The sequence below is a fragment of the Ammospiza caudacuta genome, chromosome 16 (genome assembly GCF_027887145.1).
Source record: "Ammospiza caudacuta isolate bAmmCau1 chromosome 16, bAmmCau1.pri, whole genome shotgun sequence".
In the NCBI taxonomy this organism is placed as follows: Eukaryota; Metazoa; Chordata; class Aves; order Passeriformes; family Passerellidae; genus Ammospiza; species Ammospiza caudacuta.
Genome location: NC_080608.1, coordinates 18,373,383 through 18,393,379, shown reverse-complemented (window position 1 = coordinate 18,393,379; position 19,997 = coordinate 18,373,383). Strand labels below are relative to the sequence as shown.

At 57.1% G+C, this 19,997-nt stretch overlaps 1 protein-coding gene across 1 annotated transcript in view; it reads left to right on the top strand.

The window, feature by feature from the left end:
- PPP2R2B (protein phosphatase 2 regulatory subunit Bbeta) overlaps positions 1-18,458 on the top strand; it is a 39,842-nt gene extending 21,384 nt beyond the window's left edge. The window contains exons 2-9 of the mRNA XM_058815128.1: positions 4,074-4,171; positions 5,457-5,622; positions 7,445-7,557; positions 12,897-13,074; positions 14,025-14,189; positions 15,262-15,431; positions 15,920-16,011; positions 16,524-18,458. Coding sequence (XP_058671111.1) covers positions 4,074-4,171; positions 5,457-5,622; positions 7,445-7,557; positions 12,897-13,074; positions 14,025-14,189; positions 15,262-15,431; positions 15,920-16,011; positions 16,524-16,803 — 1,262 coding nt within the window. The 3' untranslated portion in view covers positions 16,804-18,458. The remainder of the gene's footprint in view (positions 1-4,073; positions 4,172-5,456; positions 5,623-7,444; positions 7,558-12,896; positions 13,075-14,024; positions 14,190-15,261; positions 15,432-15,919; positions 16,012-16,523) is intronic.
- The last annotated feature ends 1,539 nt before the right edge of the window (positions 18,459-19,997 follow it).

Genomic DNA, 19,997 nt, shown 5'->3' with positions numbered 1-19,997 from the left:
GATGCTCTGGGAGGAGGGCAGCGCTTGGGATGGCACCCAGCCCCTACAGAAGGGCAGAAGGAGAGGGGTGCAGTGTGGGCAGCTCCCTGCTGCAGACCAGGCTGCTCAGGGAGCCAGGGCTCAGCGCCGACTGCAGCTTCCCCGGTTTATCTTCTTTCTTTTCAATAACAGATTCATTCCCCGTTGCTGGCAGAGAGCATGCCTTCCTCCACGCTGCGAGAGGGGGAGGGGGGTGTTGTAAATTTGCCATTTTTCTGATAAAACTGTATCGCTACGGCGGAAATCAAATCCCATCTTGGATATTTTTAGCATGAGAGCACGAAGGCTCAGCGATGCCGAGGGAAGGGAGGATGGGAGGGGAGGGAGGACGGCGGGCTGGGTCTCCATGGAAACTGTTTGCTTTAAATTCCCGCATTGGGGCACTGAGTGGGTAGGAGGTGATGAAGGAAATGAAAAAGCAAAAAAGAGGCAAGGTTTTTTCCTTTCTGTTGTCACAAAACTGCTGAAGGAACCTTAGGAGAAATGGGCATCAATTATTGATCACCTCAACAGGAACGCGTGTGCATTCTCATTGGTGACCACCCTGCCTGTCCCCCGAGGGCAGCAGGTGCGGTGTCAGCCGTGGCACGCCTCAGTCTGTGCGGGGCGCCTCTGGGAAGGAGCTGCTGCCCCTGCTGAGCTGGCACCTCCCCAGCTGCCCCGGGATGCCCTGCTGTGCCAGGCTGCGCTGCCCAGCACGGCAGGGAGAGGCGGTGCCCAGACCGTGGGGAATGATGCTTCTGTCGGCTGGGCTGGGTTTGGATGTGCCTTGGACTTCTGCTCACAAGAGGCTTTTTGACTATTTAGGGTGTTTTTTAACCTGTGCAAGGTGTAGCTAGCCAGGCTCTGTTGGTGTCCTTGTCTCAAGTCCTGGCGATGGGCGTGAGCAAGCAGCAGCTCTGGGGGATCTGTGGCGTGGAAGCCCCTTCCCCGAGGGGCAGTGTGAGTGGGGCTGGGCCGGGGGGCACAAGGGGGTCCGTGGGGCCTGGCCCTGCTGTCAGAGCACAGCCCTGCCCACAGGCTGGGGCGTTAGATCACGTCTGGAAAACGCCTCGCTGCAGCACACAAAGTTATTTTTAATTCATTGAAAAGGGAATGACCTAAAACCGGTAGCTGGTAATGGAGAGGATTAAATAGAGCAAAACAGGTACATTTTCAATTGAGTAATTTTAGAAGGAAGCAGCACGTCTCATGATGAGGTGCACGTTGGCACTGCCCAGCCACAGGCACTGAGTGCCCCGGCTGCTGCTGGAGCAGCTGCTGCCAGCCTGTTCCCAGAGCCATCCCCTGACACCTGGGACACCTGGGGACGCTTGGGGACACCAGCCCAGCCCGTGGCTCCACAGCGATGCTCCCCAGGGTGGGGTCACCTCCTGCAGCACTGAAACCTCTGTGAGAGCCAGGGCTGAGCTGGGGCTGCTGGGCACACTTGGTGCCAGGCACAGAGGTCCCTTGCCCAGCTGGGATGCTGTCTGGGGCACAGAGGTGCTGTCTGGGGCACACAGGTGCTGTTTGGGGCACACAGGTGCTGGTGTGGGGCACAGAGGTGCTGTTTGGGGCACACAGGTGCTGCTGTGGGGCACAGAGGTGCTGTCTGGGGCACACAGGTGCTGTTTGGGGCACAGAGGTGCTGCTGTGGGGCACACAGGTGCTGTTGTGGGGCACACAGGTGCTGCTGTGGGGCACAGAGGTGCTGTTTGGGGCACAGAGGTGCTGTTTGGGGCACACAGGTGCTGTTTGGGGCACACAGGTGCTGTTCTGGGGCACACAGGTGCTGCTGTGGGGCACAGAGGTGCTGTTTGGGGCACAGAGGTGCTGTCTGGGGCACAGAGGTGCTGTTGTGGGGCACACAGGTGCTGTTTGGGGCACAGAGGTGCTGTTCTGGGGGAGCCCACGGGTGTGAGGGGCTCTCAGGGGCCCTGCCTGGGTGATGCTGCAGCAGGTGTGTGGGTTTGGTGGGTGCTGTCTGGGCTGGCATCCTGGAAGACAAACCCTCAGTGGTGCTTGAGCTGCACCAGGAGCTTGGGCACTTGCTGCATTTTGTCTTTTCTCATTTGCTGAGGTAGCATTCTAGTCTGTATCTGGGATGGAACTCCTGGGGAGGGAAGGGACACAGCTCAGGTTGTGTTTCTGCTGCACACACGGAGCTAACAGGCAGGAGGAACCAGAGCAGTGTCAGAGGGCTCTGAGTGCTGGTGGGCACAGCCCGGGCAGTGCCATGGGCTGAGGGCACAGACAGTGTTTGCAGTGATGACCAGCTCCCAGCCCTGCCCTGAGCCCTGGGCTGCACTCCTGGGCTGCACCTGCCAGGGCTGCTCTGCAGCAGCGAGGAGGGCAGGAGTGCCCATGCAGCCCTGAGCTGGCAGCTGTCGTGGCCAAGAGCTGTTCCCTGCAAACCCACCCTGCCCCAGAGCTGTTCCCTGCAGGATCCACCCTGCCCCAGTGCTGTTCCCTGCAGGATCCACCCTGCCCCAGAGCTGTTCATTGAAAGATCCACCCTGCCCCAGAGCTGTTCCCTGCAGGATCCACCCTGCCCCAGAGCTGTTCCCTGCAGGATCCACCCTGCCCCAGAGCTGTTCCCTGCAGGATCCACCCTGCCCCAGTGCTGTTCCCTGCAGGATCCACCCTGCCCCAGTGCTGTTCCCTGCAGGATCCACCCTGCCCCAGAGCTGTTCATTGAAAGATCCACCCTGCCCCAGAGCTGTTCCCTGCAGACCCAGCCTGCCCCAGTGCTGTTCCCTGCAGGATCCACCCTGCCCCAGTGCTGTTCCCTGCAGGATCCACCCTGCCCCAGTGCTGTTCCCTGCAGGATCCACCCTGCCCCAGAGCTGTTCATTGAAAGATCCACCCTGCCCCAGAGCTGTTCCCTGCAGACCCAGCCTGCCCCAGTGCTGTTCCCTGCAGGATCCACCCTGCCCCAGTGCTGTTCCCTGCAGGATCCACCCTGCCCCAGAGCTGTTCCCTGCAGGATCCACCCTGCCCCAGAGCTGTTCCCTGCCGACCCAGCCTGCCCCAGTGCTGAGGCTCCAGTGCTGCAGCCATGCTCCCAGTCCCAGCCTCGTGCTGCTGGAGCCTGGCTCCCAGGCACTGGGTGAGCACCAGTTGGGCACTAATTGCTGTGGAATTAACCTCTGACATTCTTCTAAAAATAGGCCAAATAAATCCAATCATTAGCAGCTCTGCCTGCGCTGCCTCGAGGGTAAACGCTGCGGATTAAAGCAGTTACAGGTCTGTGTGTGTCCCCTGGCCTCTGCCACCGAGCCCCGACCCTGAGATGGCTCCTGGTTTGTGGGGAAGGGCAGTGGTGTGAGCGCAGCGGCTTCTCAGCCGCTGGAGGGCTGAAAGGCAGCACCTTAATTCACCTTGATGGGTGATGGTGGGTTCAGCAATGTGCGGGGGAAAGCAGCGATGGAGATGTGGTCACCTGAGCTGTTCTGCCTGAGGGGCTCAGGGACAGAGGACAAAGGGGTCCGTGTTTGTGCGCTCCCTCTGCTGTGCGGGTGACGGCAAAGCAGCACCCAGGCTGGGGTGGCACAGGGCCGGGGCAGCCAGCTCTGCCAGGGGCTGGGGTGAGATGGGCACCGAGCTCTGCCAGGGGCTGGGGTGAGACGGGCACCATTGGCACCACTGGCACCGAGCCCTCCCCAGGTCACAGCAGTTGATTGTGTCACCCCAAATGGGGTGGGCAGCTCCCCAAGGCATGAAGGGAGTCTGCCGTGCCATGCCGTGCCATGCTGTGCTGCCCAGCCCTGTGTCCTGCTGCCGACAGCAGTCCTCAGGCTGCATTTAGCACAGGCACAGCACCTGGAAATCCCTCTGGAACCGGGGCTGGGGCACAGGCCAGGGCAGGGCAGGGGGCCATGACAGCATAATGCCAAGCCTGTTTAGTGTTGAAGATGGTAGAAAAACAGGGATTTATGGAGGTGCCACAGGGTACCAACGAGGCACGTCGCTGTGCAGGGCATGGTGCTCCCTGGATGCCTTTGGAAGTCAGGCTGCAGTGACTGAAATTGTCTTTGTCTTCTCTTTGCCAGCTGACATCATCTCCACAGTCGAGTTCAACCACACTGGGGAGCTGCTGGCCACGGGGGACAAGGGCGGCCGCGTTGTGATATTCCAGCGCGAGCAGGAGGTGAGTGCCACCGCATGCACAGTGCCCACTTTATCCTTCAGTGCAGCGTCCTGCTGCTCCCTAATCCGCCCGTGTCACTCCCGAGCTCGGGGCTCTCCTGGCATTCTACAACCTGAGGAGCAGCTATTGACATCAGCAGGGCCAGATTCCCTCCTGCCAAACACCTCCCAGAGATCCCACTGCCTGCATTCTCCTGCTCCAGGTGTAACAGGGCTCAGGCAGCACACCTGAGTGTGTGGCCAGTGCCCACCTGGGAGATGGCACCACGCCAAGAACCCCTCACACCACCAAAATTCTGGAAAGTGTAGATGGATGCAACATTGGTTTCCCTTCCAAAACCTTGCTCAGGAGGTGCTAGCAAATGCTTTGTTGGAAGCTGGAGGTTGTGCCTGCTGGGGAAGCGTGTTTGGCCCTCAGCATGGCCCTGCACTGGCGGGCACCCTGCCAGCCTGGCTGGGGCAGCTGTGCCAGCTCCTGCACCTGGGATGGCCCCACCATTTCCAGAGCTGTCCCCGTGAGCTGCTCTGCTCTGAGACATGGAACCTGTCCTCAGCTGTGCTGGAAGGAATGCATCAGACCTGGGCATGAGACAGGTCATTGTCCGATGGTGGTTTAACATTTTTCTCGAAGTTAAGGCTTTACAATAATTTCTACATACACTGAAGAGAGCTCAGTGGTTAACCATCACATGTGCAGACACCTCATCAGCCTTTCCAGCACTAGTTCATTTCTCCTTTTAATCTCATTTCATGATTCTAATGCTTTTCCTGAACTTTGGGCCTCCAGCATCATTCTGAATGTATCCACCCAGCTCCTGTTGAAGGGGACATGGGGGGCTTCACCCACCCACCCACCCACCCAAACCAAGGCTGCCCGTCCTAGTGCTTGTGGCTGCTGCCAGCAGCTCTTCTGTGCTGGGTTCAGCGCCTGGCAGGAGCTGGCACTCGGTCCCAGCCGTTCACTGGGGACAGACAGTGGGGTGGGATCCATCCCTGGTACATTCCCTCTGCATTCCTTCTCTGTTTCCACTCCGTTCCCTCTCCATTTCCTCTCCATCCCCACTGTGTTCCCATTCCATCCCCTCTCCATTGCCACTCCATCCTTGCTCTGTTTCTGTTTCATTCCCTCTCATTCCCTCTCCATTTCCCCTCCATCCCTGCTCCCTTCCCTCCGAGCACACCTGGAGCCCAGGTGCCAGCCTGGCTGTGCCCGGGCACTCAGCCCTGCCCTCGCTGCCCCCAGCCCGGAGCCGCTGCCCAGCCTTCCTCCTCCTGTGTCCCTGCAGAGCAAGAACCAGCCCCACCGCAGGGGAGAGTACAATGTCTACAGCACCTTCCAGAGCCACGAGCCCGAGTTCGATTACCTGAAGAGCCTGGAGATCGAGGAGAAGATCAACAAGATCCGATGGCTGCCGCAGCAGAACGCGGCCTATTTCCTGCTCTCCACCAACGGTACGTGCCCGTGCCGAGGGCCTGGGCTCCCTCTGCCAGCTGTGCCCTCTCTGTGCTGTGTCCTCGGGGAAACAGCTGCTGAAACCTCTCCCTGCAGGGCAGCACAAGCGTCCTGGGCAATGGGTCGGGCTGAGCTCAATCCCTGTGCACCGGGTGAATTTCACACAGCCCCTCCCTTTGAGGGCTTCTGCCCTGACAACAACTTGTGGCTTTTAGTCTCAGGATCATGGGAATTTTATTTATTGTTTTTTTTAAGACAAACTGCAGGTGTTTAGTTTCAATTTGCAGTCAGGTTGGGCTCAGCAGTTCCATGTTACGTTCTGATAAATATCATGAGGATCTAGGAATATTACTTGGGATGAATGGAACCTCAAGATGGATGTGACTTAATTACTTCAGGGGAAAGGGAGGGGTCTAATTATATTCCATAACCAACTTACTTTGTGTTATAGAATTGACTCTATTGATCATTGTAATAAAATTCAAAGACTTATTAAACTCATTTGGGGGAGAATCATTGAAATGAAGATTAATTATACAGCATAATGTTCTGTTAATTGAGTTTTTAAATAGTTTTTTGATTAACAGGGATATTACACCTTCCATTTGGGTTGTGTTCCATATGCAGGCAGGTTATCAAAACATTAGTTTGGAAATACTCCTGTTTTATTCTGTTTCTTTTTGTTCTTACTGTTACACTAACATTTTATAGTGAACCCCCCCACCAAAATAGAGCATGTTAATAAAAACAAAATTAATTGGCACTGCTTTGGAGTTGCTGTGTAAGAGAGAAAATGAAGATGGATGATGGGGTTTTGCATGAAACCTGGTGGAAGTGATGATAAACTATGGATGGAGTCCCTGCCAGGAGGGAGCGAAGAAAACACCATTATTCAGAATAACCCCAGGTGTTCCTGGTGTTCTTTCTGCAGGGGCTCTGTGGCCCAGGGGGCAGGATGCTGGGAGGAGACAGGGAGCTGCTGGGGTGGGAGCTGCTGGGCTGGGAGCTGCCCTCAGTCCTGTGAGTGCTGCATGGGGAAGATCAGGGTGACCCTGGGTGAGCCACAGCCACCCTGGCACTGTGTGTGAGCCACAGCCACCCTGGCACTGTGGGTGGGCCACAGCCACCCTGGCACTGTGGGTGAGCCACAGCCACCCTGGCACTGTGGGTGGGCCACAGCCACCCTGGCACTGTGGATGGGCCACAGCCACCCTGGCACTGTGTGTGAGCCACAGACAGCCTGGCACTGTGTGTGAGCCACAGCCACCCTGGCACTGTGGGTGAGCCACAGACAGCCTGGCACTGTGGGTGAGCCACAGCCACCCTGGCACTGTGTGTGAGCCACAGCCACCCTGGCACTGTGGGTGGGCCACAGCCACCCTGGCACTGTGGGTGAGCCACAGCCACCCTGGCACTGTGGGTGGGCCACAGCCACCCTGGCACTGTGGGTGAGCCACAGACAGCCTGGCACTGTGGGTGAGCCACAGCCACCCTGGCACTGTGTGTGAGCCACAGCCACCCTGGCACTGTGGGTGGGCCACAGCCACCCTGGCACTGTGGGTGAGCCACAGACACCCTGGCACTGTGGATGGGCCACAGACACCCTGGCACAGCTCAGGGGCACATCCAGGGCTGGGGTGCCCTGCACAGCTTTGTTCCTGCTCAGGGCTCTGCACCAGCAGCCCGCTGTGGGCACAGGTGCCTCCATCACCATTTCCAGCAGTGGCACTGGGGGCACAGGAGGTTTTCCCCGCCTTGGTGCATCCATCAGCGGGTGGCTCAGGGAGCAGCCGCCTTGATGCTGTCCCCTCTCCTCCCCAGATAAGACAGTGAAGCTATGGAAGGTCAGCGAGCGGGACAAGAGGCCGGAGGGCTACAACCTCAAGGACGAGGATGGCCGACTGCGAGACCCCTCCATGATCACCGTGCTGCGGGTGAGTGTGGGGGCCGGGGCGGCTGAGGATGTGGGGCCTTGGAGGAAAATTGCTGCTGATGTCCCCTGTGTGCCGTGTCCCTTGTGTGCCCTGGGACCTGCCGTGCCCCATGCCACGCTCGGGTGGTGTCCAGGGCCATCCTGGTACCCGGCGCTGTGGCCGGTGCCCGGGCAGGGCAGTGGGCGAGGGAGCTGCCAGGGGTGTCTGGGCTGTGCTGGTGCTGGGCAGAGGTGCTGCCAGTGCCGTGTGTGTGCCCTGCCTGGTGCCCCGGTGCCCCGGTGTGCTGTGCTGTGCTGTGCTGCCCCTCGGGCCGGGCCCATCCCAGTGAGGAGCCAGGGCAGAAGCTCTCCCAGCTTGGAGCATTCCCAAATGTGGCTGCTGCTGCAGGAGCACAAGTGCTTCCTCCAAATGAGTTTTCCTCCTGGTCATGACCTTAATCAGACCGGAGCAGCTTGTAATTTATTAACACCCTGTCAGAATTTGCATTTTGAGTACTTGTGGGTTTTATATTTATACATATGAAATTATTACTATGATTGTGCTTACCTCACTTTATGGGTCCCGGTTCCATTGTGCATGAAGCCACTGAGAACCCTGGGCAGGCAGTTAATTCTTGTCTCTGTACAGGGTTGCTCCTGGGGACTGGCAGCATTTTTCTTTGCAGAACAAGGGAGCATTCATTTCACGTAGATGTGTATCTGCTGTTCTGTCTCAGGCAGCATTTCCAGCCTAACCTGGTGGTACCTGGCAGCCCGTTGGAGAGGTTTGCTGGGTGCCTGGCTGTCAGAGCAGGGGCTGTCAGCCCTTGGCAGGCTGGGAGGCAGGATTTGAGAGGCAGCAGTGTGAAGGGTGTTATCCCAGGTGGTGCTTCCTTCTCTCCCCTGTAGAAAGTCATGCTGAAATATCAGAGAACCCAACAGGATTGTAGTCCCCTCACTGCCGTGAAAGCTGCAGCCTCTGTTTTACCGTCAGCCCTGCACTCCTGGCAGCAGCTCGGTGCTGTGTGGCTGGAGGAGCTGCTCCCTGGGGCCTGCCACTGCTCTGGGCCAGGCACTCCATTCCTGCCCAGGGAGTTCTGCCCTGGTGAGTGGCTGGCAGAGGCACGGGGAGGGCAAACACGTCTCAGGTGCTCGGTGTGATGCTTATTGGTGCCTGCTGTGCAGTGCCTCTGGTCCCTGAAGACAGAGGATTGAGGAGTCTTCCACCAACCCTATTTTATCTAATGTTTTGATGATTTTACTTAGACAGATATTTACAATAGTTGTAACCGTTTTGCTGCAGCTTGGTGTAAATCTGACGTGTAATTGTCCTGTGATGGGTATGCTTTAAATTAAAGCCACATCCATCCATGGTTTAATTTTCAACCACAGATAAGTGAAAAAAGGGTTTTGATGCACTTTGCTGCCATAATTTCTCATCCATTTGGCTAAATGGTTTAAATGCATTTGATGAGCATCATCCTCTGAGGAATTTCTAACCCACACAGTGCAAAAGGAATATTTAACTCTGCTCAGGCTGTGTAGTGAGGTGTTTGCAGTCATCAGAAGAGCTCTGGTGATTTGAATCACCCCCAGTCTAATAGCTGCAGCCTCTGACCTTGTGTGGCTGCCTTGGTGTGCTCCGAGCAGCACTCTGTACCTGAGCCTTGGGACGTGCTGGCAGGTAATTAATTTGCAAGTGATATCCAGGGCTCAAAGCTTTCCAGAGGGGATGTGTTGGCTGTGGTAGCTCCCAGCACAGGGCACTCTGGGGTGACAGGGGCAGGTGCAGGGTGCCGTGGGTGCCGTGGGTGCTGTGCTGTGGGTGCCGTGGGTGCTGTGGGTGCCGTGGGTGCTGTGGGTGCCCTGGGTGCTGTGCTGTGGGTGCCCTGGGTGCTGTGCCGTGGGTGCTGTGCCGTGGGTGCAGTGGGTGCCCTGCCCAGGCCATTCTGTGCCTGTTTCTCCCTGTTTGTGGCTGTCCCTGAGCCCACTCTGGGAGCTGCCACTTCACTCTCTCAGCTCCAGCGAATTCCGTGATAAATGCCGGTTTGTGTCTCCGTTTTGTGGAAGCACTCAGGTTTCTCGGCCCTGTGCAGTTTCCCAGGGGGTTGTGCTGTGCCCCTCTGCGCCTGATTCCCCCGACGCAGCCCCGGCTGTGGTGGGAGATGCCTTGGAGGGGTTGGCTGTGCTGCTGCTGCCTGTCTGCCTCAGCAAAGGGATCTGCCTCCTCTCCCTGTGCACGCTCTGCAGAGCGTTTCAGGGACCAGGCAGGGCCCCGGGATGGGAGCAGCAGCTCCATCAGCTGTGTGGAGCAGCAGGGAGCAGCAGCTTCGTCCTCCGGCAGGAGGGTCCCTTCTGCATGTCACAGGGCAGGTCAAACGGGACACAATTCTGTTGTCACTTCACTCTGTGAATCCTGCCATGAAAACAGAGTTTGGTGCTCATTTTGTCAGCAAAATGCTAAGCTTGAGGTGGCATTGGGCAGTCACAGAATGTAACTTATGCGGGTAGGAAATGAATTCTGGGGGTGTGCCTGGAGGAGCCGGACTGCTGGGGCAGGTGGAAACCTCACTGGATTTATCCCTGAGCACTTCCCTGCTCCCTGGTTTGCCAGGGCCCGGATTACAGCTTCCTTCTCGGAGACTCGAGGCTGGGGTCAATCCGAGCTTCAGCTTGGCTAATCCCCCGGAGCAAATCCTGTGGAGCTCGCTGAGCTGGGCTGGAGGGGAGCAGGGGCTGTGCTGGCACTGCTGCTGGCCTGGCACTGCTGCTGGCCTGGCACTGCTACTCTGCTGGCCTGGCACTGCTGCTGTGCTGGCCTGGCACTGCTGCTGTGCTGGCACTGGTGCTGGCCTGGCACTGGTGCTGTGCTGGCCTGGCACTGCTGCTGGCCTGGCACTGGTGCTGTGCTGGCCTGGCACTGCTGCTGGCCTGGCACTGCTGCTGGCCTGGCCTGGCACTGCTGCTGTGCTGGTGAGGAGCAGGGGCTGGTCTGGCCTGGCACTGCTGCTGGCCTGGCCCTGGCACTGCCCCTGCTCAGCTTTCACCAGAGAGGGATGTGGGTCCTGCTGTAGGTGCACAGGTGTGCTTGGAGGGAGTGGCAGTCATGGGGTACCTGCTAAAAGCAGGAATCAAAATTAAGACTTAAGTTGTTTTAAATGAAAAGTGACTGGCATTGCCCCCCTTCCTGAAAGCAGAAAGTAATTGAATTTATTAGTGTTTTATTTTCTTTGGCGCAGTATTTCTGCGTACTTGATGCACTTTGTTGAACTGAATTACCATTTAACTATGGGTGTGTGTGACACCAGAGCCTGTCCTGAGATGGGCTCTGGAGCTGGAGGGGGTGCACAAGGAGGTCTCTGCCGTGCAGGGTTGTTGGGGCAGCGCTGATTGGTCTGAGTGGGGTAGGCAGAAGCTCACTTGGCCTGTGCCTGCTTCAAAAAGCACAAGAACCACTTGCAGTTGGTGTCACACTGCCCCATTTGTTGGTGTCTCCACTGTGGCTGAGGCCTGGCTGGGCAGCTGCTCCCCTTGGCTGCAGGATCCCTGTGCTGCTGCTGGGGAACAGCTCACTGTCTGCTCCCAGCAAATTCCTGCCTCGAAGTTTCAGTGCTTTCAGGGTTAAATCCTCATTGCTGATCCCTTAAGCAGGAGTTTGCAGCATGTGGGCACGCTGGCTTCCATATTTCTGTGCAGATTCTTGCCACTGTAGCAGATAAAATCCCTGCTTTAGCAAACCACTCATGTATAACCAGGTTTGTCCCTCTTGTGGGGTTTTACCTGGTTTTACCTGGTGACAGGCCATATCCCAGACTGAAAAAAGTGTCCCCAGGACTTGGCTCTGAAGTAATGTGTGGAGAATGTTCTTGGCTTAAGCGTTTGTTGTAGCTCTCTGGTTGAGAGTGGCTGCAAGGTAGGAACGAGCAGGGAATTGTGCTGGGGCACCGGGAGCTGCAGGTGCCAGCCTGGGTGTCAGCCCGGCCTGGGGACAGGAGCTGGCCCGGGGTCTGGCTGCAGGCTGTGCTGGCCACAGAGTCCTCTCACCGAGCAGAACCCACTGCCCAAGCCTCGTTGGGCTTGTTTGCATGGCCAGGGCAGTCAGGGAACCCTTTCCCTTTGCACAGCCCCTGGTGCACTGACAGCCAGTCCCTGTGGTCCCCGTGGTCCCTGTGATCCCTGTGATCCCTGTGATCCCTGTGCTCCCTGTGCTCCCTGTGCTCCCTGTGCTCCCTGTGCTCCCTGTCATCCCCAGGATCCCCGTGATCCCTGTGGTTCCGGTGGTCCCCGTGGTCCCCGTGGTCCCCGTGGTCCCTGTAATCCCTGTGATCCCTGTGCTCCCCGTGGTCCCTGTAATCCCTGTGATCCCTGTGATCCCCGTGGTCCCCGTGATCCCTGTGGTCCCCGTGGTCCCCGTGGTCCCTGTGATCCCCGTGATCCCCGTGGTCCCGGTGGTCTGGGTGCTCCCCGTGCTCCCTGTCCCCGTGCCAGCTGTCTGAGCAGGATCTGGCAGTGCACACGATGCCTCCTTGCCCGTGTCAGGTGCAATTAGCTGCAGGCTCGTCACGGGCTCGGCTCTGAGCTGGCAGCACCAGCGCTCTGTGTCACTCGAGCTGGCTGTCACTCCCCTGCCCACCTCTGCAGCCAAGGGAATCTCTTCAGGCAGCACTCACGCAGCACAAGAAATGGAGCAGCTGGTGAATCACCTCGCTGGTGAGCAGGAGCATGGGCTGGCACATTCCTGGTGTGCTGAGTTGCCTCCAGAGCCCTGTGTCCAAAGTTATCACTGACCCCACTCCTCACACACATGGTCCCCTCTGCATCCCCCCTCCCCAATGGGTTATGCTGATCTATCTAAAGGCAAACACCCACAGCTCTGTTCCTGGTCCTTCCCTCTGTCCCTTCTCATCTCTTGCCTCCATTACTTCACTGTGAGACAAATGCAAAAATGTTTAAAGAAAAAAATGTGCTGGCCTGGCTCTATCAAGCAAGGTATTTCTGTCAAAAATGCTCCAGGAATTTCAGATCCTGGCTAACAGTGACAAAATGAGGCAGAAGAGGTTCTTTGGTTGTTTTTTTGTTTCAGAGCTGGAACATTTGCTGCAGCAAGATCAGAGCCTGGTTTACTGGGCTCTCACTGCTTCACTATGCTCTAACCATCCTGGAAAGTATCTCAACATCAGATGGCTTTTGGGTCTGCTTGTCCTTCTGTCCTATCACACACGTGAGAAGGCATTAGGTTTCCCTGGAGGAGCCCGTCGGGAGTGAGAGGAGGAAGCCCTGGCAGCTCAGAGGGCCCCGGTGCCAGGAGCTGCTGGAGCCCGTCCCTGTCCCTGGCTGCTGACGCTCTCTGCTCGCCCGCAGGTGCCCGTGCTGCGGCCCATGGACCTGATGGTGGAGGCCACTCCCCGCAGGGTGTTTGCCAACGCGCACACCTACCACATCAACTCCATCTCCGTCAACAGCGACTACGAGACATACATGTCAGCGGATGACCTGAGGATAAACCTGTGGAACTTTGAAATCACAAATCAAAGTTTTAGTATCCTTTGCTGTGTGTGGCTCTGGCGACAGCCCTGGGGCCCAGTGAGGAGCAGCCCCAGGGGAAGGAGCAGGGCTGTCCCATGCCTCTGGGATGGGGACAGAGCGGGCAGTGCGACAGCTCCTCCGCTGCTGCTGTCCCCCGATGTGTGGGGGGCACATTTCTGAATTGCCTGCAGGGATGGTGGTGCAGGCAGAGGGGGGTGGTCTGCAGGTGATGGAGGAGACAGATGCCTTGGGGAAATGGAAGCAGTGATGTTGTGGTTCTGTTGCACCCTGCAGCGGGTGACAGGCTGCCAGTCACTGCTCTACAAATGAGGTTGTGGCAGTCATGCTTGTAACAGCCACACTGGAAATAATAAACAGGGCACGAATCATTGATGGTATTTATATGGTGTTTCCTGCTGAGAAATCCCTGGGGCATGATTTAGGCAGATGGAGAGGATTTTGGCAGTCACAGGCACGTGGCTATGGGAGCTCTGAGCAGCTGCAGGAGAGTAGGGCTGTGGTGCCTGCTTATTTGCAAGGATGAGGGTGAGCAGTACTGAATCTGTGACAAACCTCAGGGAGTTATCGTGGCCCAAGGGACTTACACAGGGGGTTTCTGTTGGTTGTTGTGCCCCGGGCTTTGCTGCCATTGCTGTTCTCAGTATGGTTACTCACCATGGCGGAATGTTGCGCTAAAAGACATTTACTGAGGCCTGGCGTGGGCGGGCAGATCAGGTCTCGTGTGCCACAGAGGGTCTCCAGGCTGTGGTACCAGGGCTGGGGTTCCCAGCTGGATCTCGGCCTTCCCCTGCTGGGGTGGCTGGTCCCGCTCTGTGCTGCAGCTTTGCCCTGCGATGGAGGTGCCTGCCCAGAGCACACGCTTGGCATGGCTGAGGGGAGGCCCCGGTGCCCAGGGACACCAGCGCGGTCCGGGCTCGTGGGCTCCTTGACTGGCCCTGCCAGACATCGTGGACATCAAACCGGCCAACATGGAGGAGCTGACGGAGGTGATCACGGCGGCCGAGTTCCACCCGCACCACTGCAACACCTTCGTGTACAGCAGCAGCAAGGGCACCATCCGCCTGTGCGACATGCGCACCGCGGCGCTCTGCGACCGCCACGCCAAGTGTGAGTGAGCGCCACGGCCCTCGGGCTGCAACGGGGCAGGAGAGGGGCAGGAGAGGGGCAGGAAGGGACCGCAGAGCCCCCCGGGCTGGGCTCTGCCCCGGCGCCCTATTGCCTTCCCCCTGGTGTCCCCATGGCCGCTCACCCTGCCCTCAGGGCCGCCCCGGGCTCACCTGCTCCCCGGGGACAGCGAGCTGGGCAGGAGCTGCTGCGGGCAGGGCAGCACCCCTCGGTGCCAGAGAAAGTGGGTTTGTTGTGTAAGAGGGAATTAGTGCTCAGAAATCCTTTCCAGGAGCTCAGCAGCCCAGATCTGCTTCTGCAGCAGGAGCAAAACCACACAAAAGCCTTCAGCCCAAAGCAAAAATAGCTGGCCCGAGCCCCAGGCCTGCCCGGCCACTGGCTTTGGGTCACAGACACACTCAGGGACTGGGCAGCACCAGCTGCGGGCTGGGACCCCCATCCCCATCCTGGCATCCCCTCTGTGTCTGTGTGTGCTGGGAGCCCGGTCCTGGCCCTGCCCGTGTGCCAGGAGCCCGGTGCCAGCACAGCCCCTGCTGCTGCCAGTGCGGGCACCGAGCAGGGATGCACTGCACGTCCCCCAGCAGAGCTGTGGCCATGGCCCTGTGCCCATTCCCAGAGCCCTCACAGGGGGACCAGGGCATCATGACTGACCTGCTGTGAACAAGAGACACGTCCTGGGTTCAGCTGCTTTCTGCCTGCCTGAGCTCTTTGCTTTTTCTTGTTGCTACCACTTTTTATATGGAAAAAGCCTCCAGATTTCTCCTGGTGGTGAAAGGCTGTAGCTCTGCGTCCTGCTGTGGGCAGTGCCTTTTCTGCATTGTAGAGATCATTATATGGGCACTTCAGACATTCTTCCCACTGTAGTGGAGCTCCAGGGCTTGGTGGGGGGGTGATAAACCTAAGCACGTGTGGGTGCTGGGTACAGCATCATGCAAGGACTCTCCCAGAAGCTTCCTGTGCTGCCAGGACAGGGTGGCGGCTCCCTGATGAGGGCCTGAGATGAGGGACCTCCCACCTCAGCTAATGCTGGGGCTTGTTCTTTCCTCCTGCACAGTTTTTGAAGAGCCTGAGGACCCAAGTAACCGGTCGTTTTTTTCTGAGATCATCTCCTCAATCTCTGATGTGAAATTCAGCCACAGTGGAAGGTACATCATGACCCGGGACTACCTCACTGTCAAGGTGTGGGACCTGAACATGGAGAACCGGCCCATCGAGACCTACCAGGTGAGCGTGGCACAGCCAGGTGCATGCAGCAGTGGGGCACCCAGAGCTCCTTCCTGAGCCACGCTCTGGGCCAGTGGCAGGAGGGGCAGGTATGCCCCTGTTGTGTGGGAGCTTTATGCCTGTAGATGGTGGAAAGCAGGGTGGTTAAATGTGGGCTCAGGTGGCCTGGTGAGTTGTCACCATGTCCCCGGGCTGGGGGTGGGTGAGGAGAGAAAGCTCAGGTGCTGGCAGAGCCATGTGGGAGGCCTGGTGCAGAGCAGTAGCCCTGTCACTGTCACTGGCTGGGGGTGCCCAAGCTGTATGCAGAGTGTGGCTGGAGGTGCTTGGGAAGAAGGGTGGCTGTGGGAGGGCACAGGATGCCAGGCAGTGCCCAACGCTGCCAGCTGGGCTGTGGTGAGTATGGGGCACTCTCTGTGAGCCAGGCTGAGTGTGCCAGCCCTGGGCTGCGTGGCCACTGTGGGGGCTCATCCTGTCCCTCCCACCCGCAGGTCCACGACTACCTGCGGAGCAAGCTGTGCTCGCTCTACGAGAACGACTGCATCTTCGACAAGTTTGAGTGCGTCTGGAACGGCTCTGACAGGTGAGCACGTGCTGGGGTGCCTGCCTGCAGCCCCGGCATGCTGGCTCTGGTTTGGCACGAGGGCTCCATGGCCCCTTGGCAGCCCCTTCCCTTTGGCTGGGTGCGGGGTCTGGGCAGGTGCAGCAGGAGCCACCTACACCTGCAGCCTGTACGCAGGTGGGGATGTCTGAGGGTCCCACTCTCTCCTGGACAGATCAGTCCCACCTCTCTGTCACCCACTGCTGGAGGAAGGTGGTGAGGGCTTTAGCTTCAGATTGCCAGAATCTGGGGATAATGAGCATCTGGGTGTGACTTACACCCAGCTAGGTGGCAGGAAGTGTGTGAGCCCCTGGCAGGGCTGTCATGGTTTTTGTCTGAGCCATCAGAGTGAGCTGACAAAGCACAACTGGGCCCGAGACAAATTCCAATGCTTACCCAGATCTCATTATGCCTCTTAATGTTCAGTCTTGCTCTAGTCACCAGCAGTTTGCCTCTGAAAAGGTGTGAAAATCACCTGTCCTTCCCCGTTGCAGTGTCATCATGACCGGCTCCTACAACAACTTCTTCCGCATGTTCGACCGCAACACCAAGCGCGACGTGACGCTGGAGGCGTCGCGGGAGAACAGCAAACCCCGTGCCATCCTCAAGCCCCGCAAGGTCTGCGTGGGTGGGAAGCGCAGGAAAGATGAGATCAGTGTGGACAGTCTGGACTTTAGCAAAAAGATCCTGCACACAGCTTGGCACCCCTCCGAGAACATCATCGCTGTGGCAGCCACGAACAACCTGTACATATTCCAGGACAAGGTTAACTAGGAGGACCAGGTCTTCTTTAGGAGTCTCACGTACTGATACCAGTAAACATGATGTTTCAACGGTTCCCTTTCTTTTTCTTTCTGTCTTTCTTTCTTTCTCTCTTTGTTTTTCCTTTCCCTCCTGTTCTTTGTTCAGTTCCTGCTCTGCAGATCGCGGTTGTGCAGAGGAGCGCTGGGGCACTCCGGCCCAGGGGCCACTGGGGGCACCCCCAGACACCAGATTTACACAGGGAGAGCTGAGACTTCTTACAGGGCAGAGTGAGGATGCCAGGCCTGGCTGTCCCCGTCCCCAGGCACGTCCCCATGCAGTGCTGGGGTGGCAGCCGCCGATGGCTGAGGAGGTGATGGGGAGGGGGCTGTCAGCTGGGAAGGGATTGATGGGGTAACACACCAGGGGCTCTGGCCAGCTCTGGTGGCAGTGGTCCCACTCCAATTGCTTTCAACCTGATCCCAGAAATATTCCACCTGTTGTGTGGAAGATTGGAATGTTGCCTCCCTTTGCCATTTTCCACATTTGTCTTTTTATTACAATTATTTTGTTTTACTAACAGAGACAGCAAAACCAAACGTAAAATGGAAAAGTTCAGTTTTGCAAAGGACAAGCGTAAGGGGCAGGGGGGATGTGCTGCACCTCCAGCTGTGTCTGCTCCAGCCAGGTTGCCCCCCCCCCAGCCCCAGAACCCTCCTGAGGATTTGGCTTTGTAGATACTGTGGTGCCTTCTTTGGTATATGAAATACCTTTATAAATGATGCTTCCGACCTGCATTGATCGCAAACCAAACCAACCCTGGGCTCTGCTGCAGTTCTGGGCTTTGCTTTGGTCATTTTTCTCATTCTGTTGTGAGCTCTTGCATGTTGTGACTGTCTCTCTCTCTTTCTCTCTCTCTTTCTCTCTTTTTTAATTAATTTATTTATTTATTCAATTTTTTTAAGATAAAGTATAAGTTGCTAATTTATGACCTAAAAAAAAAAATCCAACTGTATATTGCTGTTAGCCCCTGACTGTGTCAGAGAGAGGCTGTCTGCTGTCCTACATTATAATAACAATGATAGTAATAATAAAACCGGTAACTCTTTCTCTTTGCATGGCGAGGCTGCCTCTTTCTACTCTACAGATTGGTCAGGTCCCTCTTTACTTGAGCAACTGTTCAATAAAAAAAGATTGACTGGATTTTCTGTAAATCTGAAAACTGCTCCTGCAGCAAGAAGCAAATGAAGTCAATTACAAAATTCAACACCGTCACTTTGGCAGTGGCTCCCCAAGGGTGACCCTGTTGCCATCCTCCTGAGGGGACACCTGGCACCCCCAGCACCCAAGGCCTTCAGGGATCGGACACGAGTCACCAAGGCCAGGTGTGCCCCGGGACAGCCTCTCTGCGGGCACCACGAGGATCACGGCACGCCCCGACCAGGGAAAGGGACTGCTACACACCCACAGAGCTCATGGACTGCACGGGAAACCAGGAGCTGCTTGGAGACAGGGCCCCCCAGACGCCACTTTCAGAGGAGCCATTCCAAGAGAAGAACAAAGTGCACTGGCTTATGAATTTATTCCAAGGGATGGCTTTCAGGAGTAACTTTTTTTTAAAATGAAATGGTAAAATAAAATAGCAAGTAAATGCACCATTTTATAAGAAAATGCTCCTTTTTGGTTGTGTAAGGAAAGCCTGCACTGCAGTGTCAGAAGTAAAGTTGTCCCAAACGTGTCTGTGTGCAGTCCATGCTGTTGTGCCTCTCGCGCGGCGGGACGCGGGTGCCCAGGGCTGTGCTGAGGGGTGAGCAGGGGATCCCCCAAACCCCAGGGCTGAGCTGAGAGGTGAGCAGGGGACCCCCAAACCCCAGGGCTGAGCTGAGGGGTGAGCAGGGGACCCCCAAACCCCAGGGCTGTGCTGAGGGGTGAGCAGGGGACCCCCAAACCCCAGGGCTGAGCTGAGGGGTGAGCAGGGGACCCCCAAACCCCAGGGCTGTGCTGAGGGGTGAGCAGGGGACCCCCAAACCCCAGGGCTGTGCTGAGGGGTGAGCAGGGGACCCCCAAGCCCCCGAGGATTCCGGGTCCCCCTGAAGGATGCAGGACAGTGGGGCTTCGTGCAATGTGGGAGTGGGAGAACTCTCAGGTGCCCCACTGCCCAGGAACGCCGGTACTGGGTACAGCCCCTCCCCAGCCCCTGCCCTAATTCTGGGCTGCTCCTGGTGATGAATTCAAACAGCAGCCCTTAATTAGCAGCTGCAGGGCACGGACTGTGCAGGCAGGGAGATGTTCCTCAGACGCTCATGTACCTTCACATTAGCTGCAGGACCTTAATCAACTGAAGCAGGAGGAAGCCAGCCCTGGCTCTGCTCCCTCGTGTACAGCACATTCTGGGTTGCTGGATCTGGCTGCTCCACAAGGCAGAACTCAGTTCAGCTTTTTTCAAAAGTGGAGTTTCTTTCTCTTTCTTAAGCTTGCTTGGATTTAAGCTCTGCCCTCCTGTGAGCACTTGGCCACAGAGGGCAGGGACAGCCAGGGGACCTCCTGGGCTGCCACAGGAATGGTGCTAGGGAAGATGTCAGCATCCCTTAAATCCAACTTTCTCTCTGGATGAGGATTCCATGGGCTGTCACCTCTGGGGAAACTGGGGACTCTGCCTAAGGGGCGGCCAGGGGGGACCAGCTCCATGGCCCACCAGCAGCACCCCCAGCTAGGAGCCCTGCACATGGGCATGATCGTTTTATCCACAGAATAAGCAAATAAATAAATTTTTATGAACATCTGGTCTCCATAAACCAGATCCATTAAAATTAATAGCCATCTTATATAATGAACGAGTTCACGATATTCTAAACCAGCCATAACAAACACATGGCTTCCCACTGGGATGTGCTGAACAAGAGGACCCCTCTCTCTTGATGCTCAGCCTGCAAGTTCTGGCCCTGGCCACTACCATCAACTGCTGACAAGAAATCACTTGTCAGGATGAGGGAAGAAGAGACTTCTTCCCCAGCCCTCCTCTAAGAGCAAGAGACACATGTGAACACAACCAGAAGAAACAAACTGGCTCTGCAAGCACTGCCAGCTGATGTTTAAGCAACAGACAAAAAAGCTGAACTGGAAAATCATTCTGCTCACCCCCCTGGCCCACATGCTGACCCCACACTGCTCAGTGCCACAGGCCCTGTTCTGCCCAGCACAGCCAAGAATGTAGGCAGTATCACTTC